Below are 16,842 nucleotides of genomic sequence, written 5' to 3'. Positions count from 1 at the left end.
TATTTCTTCTTTATCTAGCTTTGGGTGATTGTAGAGTTGTAGGAATTTGTCCATCTCCTCTAGATTGTTGAACTTGTTTCCATATAACTGTTCATAGTAGTTACTGATTATTCTTTTGATTTCTGCTGTGTCCGTTGTGATTTCTCCTCTTTCATTTATGATTCTGTGTATTTGTGCTTTCTCCCTTTTTTCCTTTGTGAGCCTGGCTAGGGGTTTGTCTATTTTATTTATTTTTTCAAAGAACCAGCTCTTGGTTTCATTGATCTTTTGGATTGTTTTTTTAGTTTCAATTTCATTTATTTCTGCTTTGGTTTTTATTATTTCTTTCTTCTACTGGTTCTGGGGTTTTTTGTTGTTCTTTTTCTAGATCTTTGAGCTTCGAGATTAGGTTGTTTCTTTGAGTTCTTTCTTGTTTCTTGATGTGAGCTTCTATTGCTATATATTTTCCTCTTATTACTGCTTTTGCTGCATCCCATACATTTAGGATATTGGTGTCCTCCTTGTCATTCAATTCAAAGAATTTTTTAATTTCTTCTTTGATCTCCTCGTTAGTCCAGTGGTCTTCCAGTAGTGTGGCTTTTAATCTCCATGAGGTAGGATAGTTCCTTGCCTTCTTTTTATGATTTATTTCTAGTTTGATGCCTTCGTGGTCAGAAAAGATGGTTGGTATGATTTCAATCTTGGTGTATCTGTTGATGTTTGTCTTGTGCCCCAGTATGTGATCGATCCTGGAGAATGATCCGTGTGCGCTTGAGAAAAATGTGTACTCCGTTTTTTTGGGGTTTAGTGTTCTATAGATGTCTGTTAAGCCCAAATGCTCTAGGTCCTTATTTAGAGCTTTAGTTTCTTTACTTATTTTTTGTCTTGTTGATCTATCCATTGTTGATAGTGGTGTGTTGAAGTCTCCCACTACATATGTGTTTTTCTGATGTCTGTTTTCAGAGAGGACAACAGTTGTCTGATATATTTTGGTGCTCTTTCGTTTGGTGAGTATATGTTAATGAGTGTTATTTCTTCTTGAAGTATTGTCCCCTTAATCATAATGTAGTGACCATTGGGGTCTCTTTTTATTTTTTGAGTTTGAAGTCTGTTTTATCTGATATAAGTATAGCTGTTCCTGCTTTCTTTTTTGGCCCATTTGCTTGTAGGATTGTTTCCATCCTTTGACTTTGAGCCTATTTTATCTTTTGTAGCTAAATGTGTTTCCTGGAGACAGCAAAAGGTTGGGTTTTGTTTCTTAATCCAGCCTGCAACTCTGTGTCTTTTTATTGAAGAGTTTAGTCCATTTACATTTAGAGTTAATATTGATATGTTAGCATCTGTATTTGCCATTATGTTTGTCTTTCCTTTGATTTTATTTATTTATTCTTTTAATAACTTTTTTTTTTTTTTGGTCTTCTTTCGTTGTTATTCGTCCCTCTGAGGTTCTGGCTTTAGGATTCCTTGTAGTATTTTTGGAGTGGGGTTTAGTCGCAATGAAATTCCGGAGTTTCTCTTTGTCTGGGAAGGTCCATATTCTTTCTTCATGGAGGAAAGAGAGCTTTGCGGGATAGAGTATTCTTGGTTGGCATCTGTTTTCTTGGAGTCTGTTGACTATGTCCCTCCACTCTCTCCTTGCCCGTAGTGTTTCTTCAGAGAAGTCTGATGTCAGCCTGATTGGTTTTCCTTTGAATGTTATCTGTTTCTTCCCTCTTGTCAGCTTCATTATTTTTTCCTTGTCCTGGATTCTTGGGAGCTTTACTATTATGTGTCTTGCTGTGTTTTTCCTTTCGTCGTGGAAGTTTGGTGTTCTTCTTGCTTCTTGTATATCAATTTTCAGCTCCTTCTTCTCATTTGGGAAGTTCTCTTCAATTATATCCATGAATATTTTCTCTGTTCCTACATCTCTCTCCTCTCCTTCTGGAATTCCTATAACTCTTATATTTCCTTTCCTCATGGAGTCAGATAGTTCCCGAAGTCTTTCTTCATTCTTTTTCCTTCGTACTTCTCTTTCCTTTTCTGTTTTGGTTCTTTTTATTTCTGTGTCTTCAAGATTACTTATTCGTTCTTCCATTTCATCTATTCTGCTTTCATTGCTTTTCCCAGAGTTCTTTAGTTCCTCCATTAATTCTTTGATCTCCTGCATTTCTCTTACTTCCCTCTTTAGGGACTCAATTTCCTTCTTCTGATCTATCACTTTTTTAATCATGGCAATTTTAAATTCTCTTTCTGGAAGGCTCAGAAGTTCTTCCAAGTTGCTGTCGTTGCAATCTGGGGAGTGGTTTTCTTTTTGTGGTGTGCTTCTTTCCTGAGGAGTTGTTAGGTTGCGTGTGGTTCTTCTACTCCCTACTGTCTGTTTTCTAATTTGTCGTATGCGTTGGGACACTGTGTTGCTCGGACTGACTGACATCTTGGGTGAACTTCTCCGCTCCCCTCTGGCTCTTCCAGGAGCCATCTCTGTCTTCTGGGGGAGCTTTCTGCTGGTTTTAGGCAGTTTTTACTGAAGAAATGTCCCTGTTCTCAAATGGCGAAGCGGGATGCAGTCCCTGTGCCTCCGGTTTCAGGCACACTCTTCTGCGCACCCGGTCTGCCCCGGACGTGGGTGCCTGCTCCCTCTGTGGGCTCAGACTGCTGGTCGGAAGGGGCCTGGCGTGGAATAACTTCCCGGCTGGCCACTGGGTCCTCCAGAAACCTTCTGCCCTTTTCAAGCAGTCTTAAGAAATGTCCTGTTTTATAGGGTGTTAGTGACTTTTTTTTTCCTGGTCGCTAGGTGGCGCCAGAGATCTCTCCTATTGTCCTTGGGGGGCTGTTTTTCGCCTCCCCCCACCCCGTGGGACAGAGAACAGAGCGGGAATGGTAGGGTACACCTCAACAGCTTTGGGGTGCTGTGTCTGCCTTGTGCCCCACCGTCATGGAGAAACCACGCCCCGAATTTTCGTGCCCCGGGTCTCAGTTCAAAGCCCTCAGTTCCAGGACGCGGGCTGTAGCCCAGTTCAGTGGCACAGGAATGGCGCCTTTTGCACCGCTCCGGTGCCTGGGCGCCTGGTTCCTGCTCACTCAGGGAGGGACCTTCACCTCAGTGAGGACCTCTGTGCGTCTCCCCGCAAGCCTAGGTCGTCTCCCCGCAAGCCTAGGTCACAGGCGCGGGGACCTGGGCAGCTGCGATCCAGGTCTGCACTTGCTTTTCAAGCGCGCCGAGTGCGCCGCTTTCCCGCGCAGGCTTACCGGCAGCCTGGGCTGTGTGCGGGTCTCCCGGGGTCTTTGTTCTTCTCTATTGGCGCCCGGAGCCGTTCGCTCACCGCCGCGGCGGATCCTGCAGGGTTCGCCTCAGCTCCCGTTCACGGGGTGTGGTGGCTGCAATAGTTCCTTTCCACTCACAGTCCCGCTTGCTGCGTCGTTTGTTCTTGTGGGCCGTTTTGGTGTGTTGTTTCCTCCTCTCTGCGGGTCGGAGAGTGCCGCCTCTGTGGGCGGGGGAGGGGAGCAGGGTTCTGCGCTTCCCTCCCTTCTAGTCCTCTTTTATGGCCAGTTTCTTCTTCGGGCACTTCGCTGGCGTCACCCGTTTATCTTCCGTCACCCGTTTATCTTCCGTGTCCCAGTTCTCACTGGGACCTGCCGCTTTTCCTCCCTATTCACTTTTTTTAATGGGAGATCTTACTCGCAGCGTCTCCTCGCCGCCATGTTGCTCCGCCCCCTCTAACACTATTTCTTAAAGTTGGTCGGGCTTAATCCCTACGTAACTGCTCCAAAATGGTAGAGCTGCCGGTATAAAAATTTCTCAACAAATGAACTGCCTCAAAATACATCATCATCATTAGCAAGAGGAGAGAAAAAGTCTGAACAGTCACCTTCCCTTAATGCAGTGCTTTCCATCACTGGAGAGAATATCTCTAAGGTCATCAAAACTCACCACCAAGGTGAACTGCAGCACTACCTCCTACCTCATGAGAGGTTGTCTTTTTGACCCCAGGAGTGGACCAAGTTGCATAACGGTACAAGGAGAACTCTCCATGATATTCAGCTAACCCAACCCTGAAGACTATTTAGATGCAAAACTGAATGGTTAACCCAAGCCCTCAAAAGTTTACCCCATAAAATGGTAATTATGTGCCCCATTTTCACATGAAGGGGATGCAAGTTAAGGTTCTGCCAAGAGATGCAGTTTATCTTCATCTATGTAGCCTCACCAAAATTATAGGGAGATTTCCAGCCTTTCAGCTTCACCTCAACAGACCTCAAAAACAAGTCTAGAACTCAGCAGCCTCTAGGTCACCTTCTCTCATGTAAAATCAGAGAGATGCCATCAAAGCAGAAAATTCAAGTCTGAACCTGAAACCTGGTATGGCTGACCTTCAATAGATGGCACATGTTTTTCTACCAATGGAGCAAAAAATGAGAACATAAGAAAACATGTAAATTGAGGCATAAACTCTCAAAAAGGAAAGCCATTACTGACAACCTTTTACAATGAATGTTACCATGTTACCAGAATTGCAGAAATGTTACCAGCTTTTGAGAGACAAAGAAAATACTTCCAACAGGAAATAACTATTCTAGAAATTTGTGAAATCTAATCATGCTATGCAAACATATCTTACAATATTGACATACAGAGGGTTTTTTTTTTATGTTAACATATCACTTTTATATTGGGTTTAACAAAAGGAGAAAGCAAGATGGATGCTCTTAAATATTAAATGGAGTTTAATATGTACTGAATTTAAAATGGAAAAATTCCACAAGTAAACAATTCAAGAATCAGCAGGACTCATAGATATTAAAATATACACAGCTTTAATGCTGAAAGCCTACGTTTCCATTTCTTCAAAATCAAAACACAACCTGACCTCCCCCCACCCAAAAAATCACTAATTGATTCCACTTATCTTACCTTTAGCAAAGCACACAATAGTTTATTTGAACTATTTGAAGGAGAAAATAAAAAGTTTTGCCTATTTAAGATGGCAGAGTAAGATCAAGACATTTTTTATACTCCTTACTTTCAATATATTTTGTGTTTCATTCCACTTGTTTGTCCATTCCTTTGTCAATTCTTGAACCTAAAAAAGAAAATATATATAAGAGTGCTATATAAAAAAAAAAATTGTGATTTTCTTATAGAAAGTTTCCAAACTCTTACAGCTCATGGAAGGATGCATTATATGTATTTTTTCATTAGATAGCAATTTCTATCCCTGAAAGGACCATCACTAAATATAAATCAAGCAAGCTGATCTCATCCTACAAAATACATTACCACAAAGGTACAAAAAAAAAAAAATTGTCAAGTTGCTTAAAGTTTTACAATAGTCTTTTTCATGGTAAACATAAGTAAGAGATGTTCCCTTGGATATTAATGAAGATTACAAGTTCAGGGATGGCAACGTCCCATTAAATGGGTTCATCTTGGGCCTTCCTGGTGGTGCAGCGGGTTGAGCGCAGCACTGTGAAGCTGTCCGCAGCCTCTGCAGTGTGGGTTCAATTCCCAGCCTGCCAGGGAGAAACCCACATGGCACGGCAGACCTCTCCTGTCTCGCCAGCTGCTCCCATCAGCAGTGTATTTCAGTCCATCTATCTGCCTGTTCTGCTCCCCATTCTGTCTCTGGTGAATCCTCTCACCCTCCCACACCTCTAGCCTGTACCCCAGCTCTTGTGTAAAAATAAATATTTTTTTAAAAAAAACAAACCCAAGTGTTTTTAAAAAATAATTAAAAAATAAAAATAAACGGGTTCATCTTTCATGATTATATTTTAGGTCCTTAGAAATAGTGATTTACTTTCTTTTCTAATTAGATGTGGTGATAAAATCTCCCTGGATGCTTTCCGTTTTCTTTTAGACGATAACCTGCATTTATGGCTAATTAATATGGTTTCTAAATCTCATTCTACATTTAAGGGGGGAAAAAGTGGTTCTTTAATTGACTGTTTCAGTAAAAATCTGTTAGGGGCCTCCCCTGGTGGCACAGCTTGTTGAGCGCTGGGTTGCGAGGCTGCCCGCAGCCTCTGCAGCACCAGTTCAATCCCCGGCCACGGCGAGGGTCCCACCAAAAAAAAAAAAAAAAAAAAAGTCTGTTGATAAAAATCAGTTTCTTTCCAGTCTGCTGTAACTTAGGGAAGAAAATGCCACCAACCGTTGAACATAACACAGCTGGAGATTATTTCTTGAAGTTAATGAAAATATTCTATTGGGGTTTCCCTGGTGGTGCAAGGGGTTAAATTTCAGCAATAGGAAGCTATCAAGAGCCACTGCAGCACAAGTTCAATCCCCGGCCAGGGAGCTAACACACGTGGTGCAGCAGATCTCTCCTGTCTCGCCCACTGCTCCCCTCACTGAAATACACTCACTCAGCAGTATATTTCAGTCAATCCACCTATTCTATTCCCCACTCTGTCTCTGGTGAATCTGCTCACCCCCGATAACTCTGGCCTTTACCCCAGTTCTTGTATGCATAAATACATAAATCTTTTTTTAAAAAAAGAAAATATTCTATTAGTTTTATAAAATTTTTTAAATGACCATGGTGAGTTCATTAAGAAACAGCAAATAGTACCTGATCAAGAGGTGGGGGCGGGGGAAGTGTAAAAAATGTGTTCTGAAACAAGGAGTATACCAATAGCAGAAAAGAGTCATTTCCAAGGGGCAGGGAGAAGAGAGAATTTGACATTTTCCTTCCCTTTTCCCTTCTGTTCTTTAGCATTCCTGCCACCTCCCTACTCCAATAACAGACACCATTCCCTTTAAACCTGCTGTTTTTTTCCGACTATTAAATTATCCTTTTTAAACAGGTCACAATGAATGCACAGACTATGTCTGCTTGTGCATGCACTGCTAAGAGGAAGATACTTTCCACACAACACTAAGCACAGTAACTGGAAAGGGTATTTGTGTCAGAACTTGTTACTAACAAGAAATGGAGGAACTAAAGGGATGATTTATCCAAGAAGAAACCCAAAATATTTCTCACCCACCTACATTCGATTGTTCAGTGGTCATTCACTTTACTCCTCAATTAACCTCAAAGTAGAATGTAGAGTTTTAAATTAAAATATCTCTTCTTCATGTGTTATTAATGTCAAAATCAATCATCTTCTCAGTTATAAGCAAAAGAAACAGGACTGATCCTCGATAGCTTTGTCACTTGTTTTGAATGGCTGGTAAGACTGTGATGTTCTATCAGGAACCAGTCACACACTGGAGGCCCCTCACTTCATCACCTGAGTCATGCCAACTCACATGGATACCAGCTTTTGGGAAAGCTTTCTGAAGGGGAAAGCTCTCTCTACAGAAAGGAAGAAAATCAGTATATTGGATGTGCTAATTTATAATAATCACTTAACAGATTCTCACTGGCAATTTATCTGAGGAAATAAAAAAAGCATCCAACAATAAATGCTTCTTCATTTCACCACAGATATAGTCTCCCTGAAAACATGCAAGCCAATCAATTTTTTCACAATTCAATCAAATAATTATAGCCTTCAAAAAATTATAGCTATGTCTTGGATTTATTTTACTATTGAATTTAAAGCAAACAGTCTTCATTTATAAAATTAAGAAAAAAATGCAAACATGTGATACTACCTCTAGCAATGTAATCAGGTGATAAGATTTATTGCTAAACAAATGGAAAACAATTTTAAAGGTCAGCAAAAAAATGCTAGATGAAAATTTGGAAAAGTTATGAAGAAGGTAGACAGTCATTTCTGTCACAGCATGTACAATGTATTCAAATTAAAATGTTTATTAGCTTCTATTAACTTGATAGTATTCCTGAAAACTATTAAGAAACAAGTTAAGACTATAACCAGACATTACAATAGGACTCAAAATTAGAATTTAAAGTACTAAAATATAAAATTTCATGAGAAAAACAGGGATTAAGAAGCTAATGTTTTTGCTACTGTTATTATCAGAAAATTAATCAGTGCAATTATCCAGGAAAGTGTCAACAAGTTCCTAACTATAACCCAATTTATAACTTCAATACTGTATATTCTTGAAAGAACTTTACAACAAAATCCAATTTTCTTTCTCAAACTGTTTTAACCATTCAGTACAGTGAACAAAATCTACTACAAAAATGTTCTTAATAGGTGTTTCTCTTTTACAGGAGGGGTTTTTGAAAAAAATGAAAATAGCATAAAACTAGGTCAACCATAAAACTGGTTGTCAAAAGGCACCAGTGCACAAACACTGTCTTCAGCCCCTACCTAGCTACTCTCTTTTCCTATCACTCACTGTCACGCTCTCCCTGCCTCTAATATCATCTAGCTTCAGAGGAACTAACATCTTCCTCAAGTATTTAGAGCTTTTCCAAGTGTTGCACTTCCACTGGAACCAAAGTAAAAGAATGACAAAAAACTGAGCCATGGTCATGGCTTAGCTATGGTTAATGTGAATGCTGAACATGGCCCCTCTCCCGCCAGGTTTCCTATCTACTACTAAGGTGTCTCAGGGTGAATTTCAGCTGCAGTTCAGTTGTCACATGCCAGGCAAACTCCATTTATTAAGTCACCGGGAACATGATCAAAAGTCAACCATTACACGTGAAATAAATAAACGAAAGACAGTAGGGCCAAGGGAGAGGTGGTGTTGGGTAATGAAGAAAGAATATGACTCTCAAACAGCAAATATTAAAAAGCATGCACTTAAAAGAAGTTGTGATTTTTTTAAATAACAAGTTAAGGTATGACTTACTCTTGCTTCATTCTGCTGAAGTTTTTCCTCCATACTCAGGGCTGTAGGGGAGTCTAAGAGGGCAATCTACAATTTAAATCATAAAAGAGAACAGCAATTGGTAAAAATCCATAATCTAGAATAAGCTTTGCATCATGACATAATTATCAAAATGTCCAAATATACCATTAAATGGAGGGGAAAAAAAAATAAAGAACTGAAGTATAACAACCCCCCAAAAGTGTCAATCATCACAACTCTTTTAATCCAGGGAGTACATATCTCATAATATTCAAAACCATGATATCCTGGTAAATTTACATTTGCAATACAAATCAGGAAAGCGAAAGAAAAAGACAAACCTGTAACATACTGACATTTTACCAATATCAAATACTATCTAACTGCCTAGAACTAAAGGAGTCTTCTATCTTATCTATCTCATCTGTCAATATGCAGAGAGTACAAAATTCAAAAAGAAAGGAGCCTGGTTCAACCATCAGTTTTTGATACTCTTCCATGTTGATTTATTTTTACTACTGGAGGAAACTATATGTATGGAACAGCTACGCCACAACCTAAGTACCCATATCCTTATCTATGTTGCAAAAGTAAAAAGACTTGTCTATCTTGAACATGCACTGAGTATAAACAAGGAAGAACAAGGCAAATTGAGACAGGTGAGGAAAATGGAGGGAGGCACAGTGCAAGGGGGTTTTAACCCCACTCACAACCCATAACCTGAGAGGTACCTTACATGACCCCACTCATAACCCATAACCTGAGAGCTACCTTACATGTCATCAGAAAGAAGAGAGGAGGATCTCCTTCCCTTCCCCACAGAGTATCACTTTTACCAATTCACTGTGTAAACTTATTCTGGTCATATTCCAGCATGTTTTAGCTTTTTTTTTTTTTTTTTTAAACATAAACAGCATGAACACTATTCTGAATATGGCCTGTTTTCACTCAACAACCTGTCTTGGGGAAAATTCAGCACAAATGAAACCACTTCGTTCTTTTTAACAATCCCCATTCCACTGCACAGTAATTCACTGTACGGATATTATGTAATTTATGTCAGCACTTTCCCATTAATGGCCATACAGTTTTTTCTAATCTTCTGCTTTACCAGCAAAGCTACAATGGCTATTCTACATCAGTTGCCTACAATATACATAGTTGGATCAATAGAAATAAATTCCTAGAAGGGAATCTGTGAGTCATCTATATGAATGACATGTCCTTTTAAATTGCTAAGCTGTCATCTGCAGAGGCCATAGCATTTTTTTCATGACTGTTTATTTCACAATTTCTATTCAAACAAATATACCCATGAGGTGGTCTTCTAACACTCAGTTAAACATTCAGACTAACAAGACTTCCAGGGGTCACACCTGGCATCTGTCTACTCAGCAGAAGTCAGAGCTGAGGGCAGGGAGGGACAGGTCATGTGCAGTCTACCCAGCAGTCCTCACAACTGTGCAGCCTCTGTTGACTTTGGCCCTCTTAAGGGACCAGGAGTCACACAGGCATGTGTGGGACCCACAGTGGTATAGGTGCCCACACCCCATAGGAGCCAACATTTTTTGGTAACAACATCATAGGCACAACCTCCAGGGTCCCACAAGGACACACACAGTTACCAGAATCATTGTACTCAGGGAAACCCAAAGCAATGGCTTCCCCCGGGGCATTCAAAGTTTATATATAGTTCATCCTAGTCCAAATGCAATATCCCAATTAGGGATCATTTTTATCATAAGTCATATAGCCCAGTTATCCACTTCATAAAGTCAGTAAGTTAACCCTAATGTAAAAGAAATTCATCATTAGTGATGGAAAGGAGGTTTATAAGCACATTACTACAATGTACCGCTGCATCTAGTATGCTGTCTTGCTCACAGATGGTACACAACAAATATTTTTCACTGAAGAAATGCAAGTGGCAGACATGACTATGACTGCATTATTTATATATAGTTGATAATTTTCAAAACATTTAGCAACCCTTTAAAACATGGGTAGTGGGCCTCCCTGGTGGCGCAGCGGTTGAGCGCTGGGTTGCGAAGCTGCCCGCTGCCTCTGCAGCGCCGGTTCGATCCCCGGCTGCTCCCCGGCCACCGGAGGAGGGTCCCACATGGTGCGCAGACCTCTCCTGCCGCCCGCTGCTCCCCTCAGCAGTGTACTTCGGTCCTTCTGCCTGCTCTGCTCCCCGCTCTGGCTCTGGTGAATTCTCTCACCCTCCCGCACTTCTGACTGTACCCAGTGCATGTATAAACAAACAAACAAACAAATAAATAAATAAAAAAAAAAAAAAAAACATGCCTCTATAAAAAAAAAAAAAAAAAAAAAAAATAAAACATGGGTAGTATTATAGACTCTGGTGTGTATGTGTAGTATACATACATGTAGATTCTTGATGATTAACTTCTAAGCCATATATAATGCCATATCAAAATGTTACTTCAGTTAAAATGTTTTAAAAAATAAAAATAATATTTGCCTGAGAGAAAATAAATTCTCAAACTGTTTTTGACATTAAAACAAAAAAAAAATACCTCATTTTAATTAACTTTGAGACATAATTTACACACAGTGACATATACAGATTGATGGCGATTGCACCCATATGCATAAGAATACCCATTTTTACCACTCTCAATATCTGCATTTACTGTATATCAAGTGATGTTCAGTATATATTCATATGTTTTGGACTCATTTGAAACTTTTTCTATGGATTGTGCTCACAATTATTTACTTTTCCATTTGCATTGTGATCTTTTTCTTATTTTTTAACTGAAGCTCTTTCCATTAAAAAAAAGCAATTTTCTGCTGCATGAGTTAGTGCATTTCCTTTTTTTCCTGATTAAATTCTCATTATGTCATGTAAATATATTATGTCCTTACTTACTTTAATGTGATAAATGTGGTGTGACTGTTTCCTCTTATTTTTATGAAAACCGTTGTCATGTTTGATTTACTGACGATTTTTTTTTTATCATAAGTAAGTGCTTTCTTTAGATTCACACAATACTTTTTATTAATGTTTCTTTCCTCTTGAATCACCTGGTAGACCTTAGCCCATTTTTACAAATCTCAGATAGCTGAGTTTTATTTTGTGACTCTATATAAGATGTATCTATATTAAAAGTTTACACATATTTCTGTTACCTATCATTATTTAAAGTTTATCTATGACTTCAACTACAAAAAGTAAAATTCACCCTACTTCCATCTTTTCTTAATCAGTATTTCTTTGATTCCTGACTTTATTTGCTTATTTCATTTCTATATGGTTTAATGTTCTTGTTACCTCCAGATACATTCACGAGAGAAGAGGTGAGAGAAATTTGTGCACTGCCAAATACAAAGAATTCTGAAAATATGCTTTAAACATAATAAAAAAAGAACACTTGAAATGACAAGATATCCAATTGCTCAACTTCACAAAAAAGCAAACTAAAATCATTCTACAAGAATGTTCTAAACCTATCAGGATAGTTACAAAGAAAAATGAACATACTAAGTGTTGCTATAGTTGCTAAAACAACTATAACTGGCACATTTATATACTAATGGTAGAATAACAATTAGTATACCCACTTTTAAAAATTGTTTGACAGTATCTACTAAAACTGAATATATGGACAACTTTTTACCCACCAGCTCCATTCTTACAAATAAACCTAACAGAAATTTATCTGTGTATGTTCACAACAAGACAAGCAGAAAAAAAAAAATCCATTGCAGCACTAATAGTCACAAAACAGGAAACTTCCAAAATGCCCATCAAAAATAGAATTAATAAATGATTGGGTCATACCTGTATCAAGGAATACAATATAGCAATAAAAATAAATGGATCTACCACTACCTGCATCAACATGGATGAGTCTCCAATACAAGTCTGATAAAAAATCTCAGTGAAGGGCCTCCCTGGTGGCGCGGCAGTTGAGCACCACGCTGCGAAGCTGTACGCAGCCTCTGCAGCGCTGGTTTGATTCCTCGCTGGCCAGGGAGAACCCCACATGGCACAGCAGACCTCTCCTGCCTCGCTCACTGCTCCCCTCAGAAGTGTCTTTTTTTTTTTTTAAGATTTCTTTCTTTCTTTATTTCTTTCTTTATTTATTTATATAAGCACTGGGTACAGTCAGAAGCGCAGGAGGGTGAGAGAATTCACCAGAGCCAGAGCAGGGAGCAGAGCAGGCAGAAGGACCAAAGTAGCAGCGGACGGCAGGAGAGGTCTGCGCGCCATGTGGGACCCTCCTCCGGTGGCTGGGGAGCAGCCGAGGATCGAACCGGCGCTGCAGAGGCTGCAGGCAGCTTCGCAACCCAGCGCTCAACCGCTGTGCCACCGGGGAGACCCATCCCTCAGCAGTGTCTTTGGTCCGTCCACCTGTTCTGCTCCAGTCTCTGTCTCTGGTGAATTCTCTCACCCTCCCACACTTCTGACCTGTAGCCCTGTTCTTATATAAATAAATAAATAAATGAATAAATAAATAAATAAATAAAATTCTGCTTCAAAAAAAAAATCTCAGTGGCATTCTTCAAATAGAACAAATACAGCTAAAATGCATATGGGATCACAAAAATCCTCAAATAGCCAAAGCTCTCCTGACTAAAAAGAAGGAAAATGGAGATATCACACTCCCAGATTTCAAAGTATACTACAAAGCCATAATAATTAAAACAGTGTAGTACTGGAACAAAAACAAACACAAAGAACAATGGAATCGAATTGAAAATCCAGAAATAAAGCCACACATATATGGATAACTAATCTGGGAAAACTGGACTACCACCTGCAATAGAATGAAACTAGACTACTACCTTATACCATGCACAAAAAGCCAACTCAAAAGGGATAAAAGACTTGAACATAAGACCTAAAACCATAAAATATGAAGAAGAAAACATAGAGAAAACACTCCATGACACACATCTCAGAAATATCTTTAAAGACTCATCCCATGAAGCAAAGAATGTGAAAGAAAAGATACTATATCAAACTAAAATGTTTCTATACTGCAAGAGACAATAACCAAAACAAAGAGACACCCTACTGATTGGGAGAAATTTTTTGTACTCCATACAACTGAGAAGAGACTGATTTCAAAGATCTACAAAGAGTTCACATGACTCAACAAAAACAAAGCCAGCAATCCAGTCAAAAAATGGGCAGATGAGCTAAAAAGACACTTCTCCAAATGCAAATAGTCAACAGGTATATGAAAAAAATGTTCAACATCACTTACAATCAGGGAAATATAAATCAAAACCACAATGAGATACCACCTTACAACAGTGAGAATGACCCATATTAAAAAAAAAAAAAAAAAAAAAAAAAACTGGCAACAACAATTGCTTGTGAGGATGTGGAGGAAAGGGAACACTCTTACACTACTGGTGGGAATGCAAAACTGTCCAACCACAACAGAAAGCTGAGAAAGCTGAGTGGAGGTTCCTCCCAAAGGACACAAAAACATTTATTCGAAAGGAAACCTGCATTCGAAAGGAAACCTATGTTTACTGCAGCATTATTTACAATAGCTAAGATATGGAAACAACCTAAAAACCCCAAAACAGATGACTGGATAAAAAAAGATGTGACGCACACACACACACAATGGAATATATTTAGATAAACTCCTGCCATTTGCAACAACATGGAATGAGCTAGAAGGAATTATATTCAGTGAAATAAGTCATAAGGAAAAAGAAAAACATCAGATGGTTTCATTTATAAGAGGAATATAGGGTAACCAAAGAAGGGATCAGGAAAATAAATAAATAAATAAATAAATAAATAAATAAAAACTAGCAAGCAAACTATAAATCAGAGCCATTCAGAAGGGAAGGGGAAGGAAAAGTGATCAAAACAAGGAGGGCAGAACATGAAAGACTGTGGTGATGGTTCACGGGTGACCTGGTGGTGAGAATTTTATGGGGATTACACCTGAGAGGAAAAATCAAACATTGTACAAAAATAAACAATGATGTAAAATATATATATACATATAAAAATTTAAAGAAAACATGGATGAATCTCAGAAACATAACGTAGAGAGAAAGAAGTACAATCAAAAGTATATACTGCATGATTCCACTTACGTAAAGAACAAAACAAGCAAAACTTTAATCTATAATTTTTATAAGTCAAGCAACATAAGGGGACTTCTATGGTACAGATTGTGGTGTGGGATGTGTGTGTATACATACACATACACACACACATATATATAACATCTGTATATAGGAAAAACAAATGCATGTCATAGTCTTTTGGTTTATTTAAATGGTGCTTTCGAAATGATAATGCATATGACATTCTGCATTGGCAAACAGATAAAAATTATTCACAGTAGGAGCTGACTTGTTTTTAGCTGTACTTAAACAAATAACCCTAGAAATGGAACTTTGATTTGAGTAACATTTTTACTGAACCATGGCAGCATTTGGAAGAGTATTTTGGGAATAGAGCAATGTCACAGAAAATCTTTATAAACAGATTTTTAATGGGCACTTAAGAACACCTGCTTTTTTTTATTGAGCATCACAAATTTAATTAATTTAGGATAAGGCTGTATTGCCTCAATTTATACCTTCACAGTGTAATAAATTATTTTAAATTAGACTCCATTTTTATTGTAATGTATTAAATTTATCAAAGAATTTTATCTTGAATGTGTTCTAAAATAGACTTAACTATCTTTTCCACCCTCACCCCTAAAATACAGCAACAACAATACTTTAATTACAGAAGTGGACTTTGGTCATGAAAGAAACAACACAAAAGAACACGAAGTATAAGGTAACTGGGATATCCAATACCTCTGAAGGCATTCCCCTGACATAATTTATTACCATTTTTATAAATTAAAATTTTTCTGTCCAGTGATAAGACTCCTTTCAAGGGTTTCCTTAGTTCAGTTTATAAAGGCTGATCTTTCTTTTTTCTCCTTTGTTCTCATAACTTAATAGAAGTTATATCTAAAAATTTTCAAATACTTTTCCTTCAAAGAGAGCAGTTTGGGTGATCCTGTTGCTTCATCCATAAATGTTTACTTTAGACAAATGATGTTTGTAAAAAAATCCCAATAATAAGGTATACCACTAAAACCGACAACTGTGGTTCATGTCATAAGTTATACAAGCCTGAAACATACAGATCAGCTTGTCACTCTGACAATTTCCTTGGTCTATATCAAAAAGTAAAATGTATATGGAGATACTTCTAAGTGCAATGAGTATTTAATTCCCATTCAACCTCTGCCCACCACTTTATGGGAAAGAACTGTCAGGTGGATTTCAGAAGACAGGAAATTCAGCAAAGTTTTCAATATGTTCATAGGTCAAACCACTTATGAGAAAAGAGCTTCAAGGGCATATATTCTTGTATAAAAAGCTGTTCCAGAGCTAACACTTGGATTTTAAGTTTTTTTTTTATTTGAATGACATAATTAAGGCATCCATTCATGGGGCAAGAAAGTGGGAAGAAAGGTATCTCTGCTTAATTTCTAACTCCCATCCTACTTGAACATTTATAAAAGTTATCTTTGATTTTCTTTCAAAAGGTGGCCTTTTTTCACAATAGTGTATAAACCTCCCAGAACATAACTCAAACTACTCATCACAGAATGTGCCCTTGTATGTACACTCTGCAGACTATAAAGGAACTTTACTGTGAAAAACACAAAAGGACATAACTCCTTCACTAGAATCCCAAAAGACAATGAAGTGAGGCCACTCAATGAGCCCTCAAGGTGCCAGGAAATCATCTCAGTCGGACCACACATGCACAGCATCACCACAACCACCGGTCATGATGCTCAGAGATTCAGAAAGGTGTTCAAGTCCTTCACCCTGTTAAAATATATTTTCAACTCAAAAAATGAATAGGTAGAATTTTAAATATTACTTCAAGTACTTCAATTTCCTTCCACAATTGTTTATTCTGCTAATCCTGTCGCATGTTAAATTTCCAGCCATAATTAATAACTTTCAGAAAGTTAATCGTTTCATGTTTGATGGAGAAAATCTTAACAGAGAGCACATAATGAATGCAGAGGCCAATGGGATATAAAGGAGAGGCTGGCTGGCTCCTTCAGAGCTTTACTTAGCATTTATTTACTCAAATCAATACTATGAGTAAGGTAATTGTCTCATTAAGATGTAGAAATAGA

The 16,842-nt window shown here is 38.2% G+C and overlaps 1 protein-coding gene across 1 annotated transcript in view; it reads right to left on the bottom strand.

The window, feature by feature from the left end:
* KIF16B (kinesin family member 16B) overlaps window positions 1–16,842 on the bottom strand; it is a 286,776-nt gene that overhangs the window by 211,168 nt on the left and 58,766 nt on the right. Inside the window, exons 12-13 of the mRNA XM_037494360.2 lie at window positions 8,675–8,740; window positions 4,977–5,036 (exon numbers count right to left, since the gene is read on the bottom strand). Of these exons, the coding sequence (XP_037350257.2) occupies window positions 4,977–5,036; window positions 8,675–8,740 (126 nt within the window). The remainder of the gene's footprint in view (window positions 1–4,976; window positions 5,037–8,674; window positions 8,741–16,842) is intronic.

Source organism: Talpa occidentalis, unplaced genomic scaffold (genome assembly GCF_014898055.3).
Source record: "Talpa occidentalis isolate TD23 unplaced genomic scaffold, MPIMG_talOcc4v2.1 talOcc4.10, whole genome shotgun sequence".
NCBI lineage: Eukaryota > Metazoa > Chordata > Mammalia > Eulipotyphla > Talpidae > Talpa > Talpa occidentalis.
Note: the sequence above shows the minus strand (reverse complement) of the source record. Positions and strands in the feature narration are given on the sequence as shown.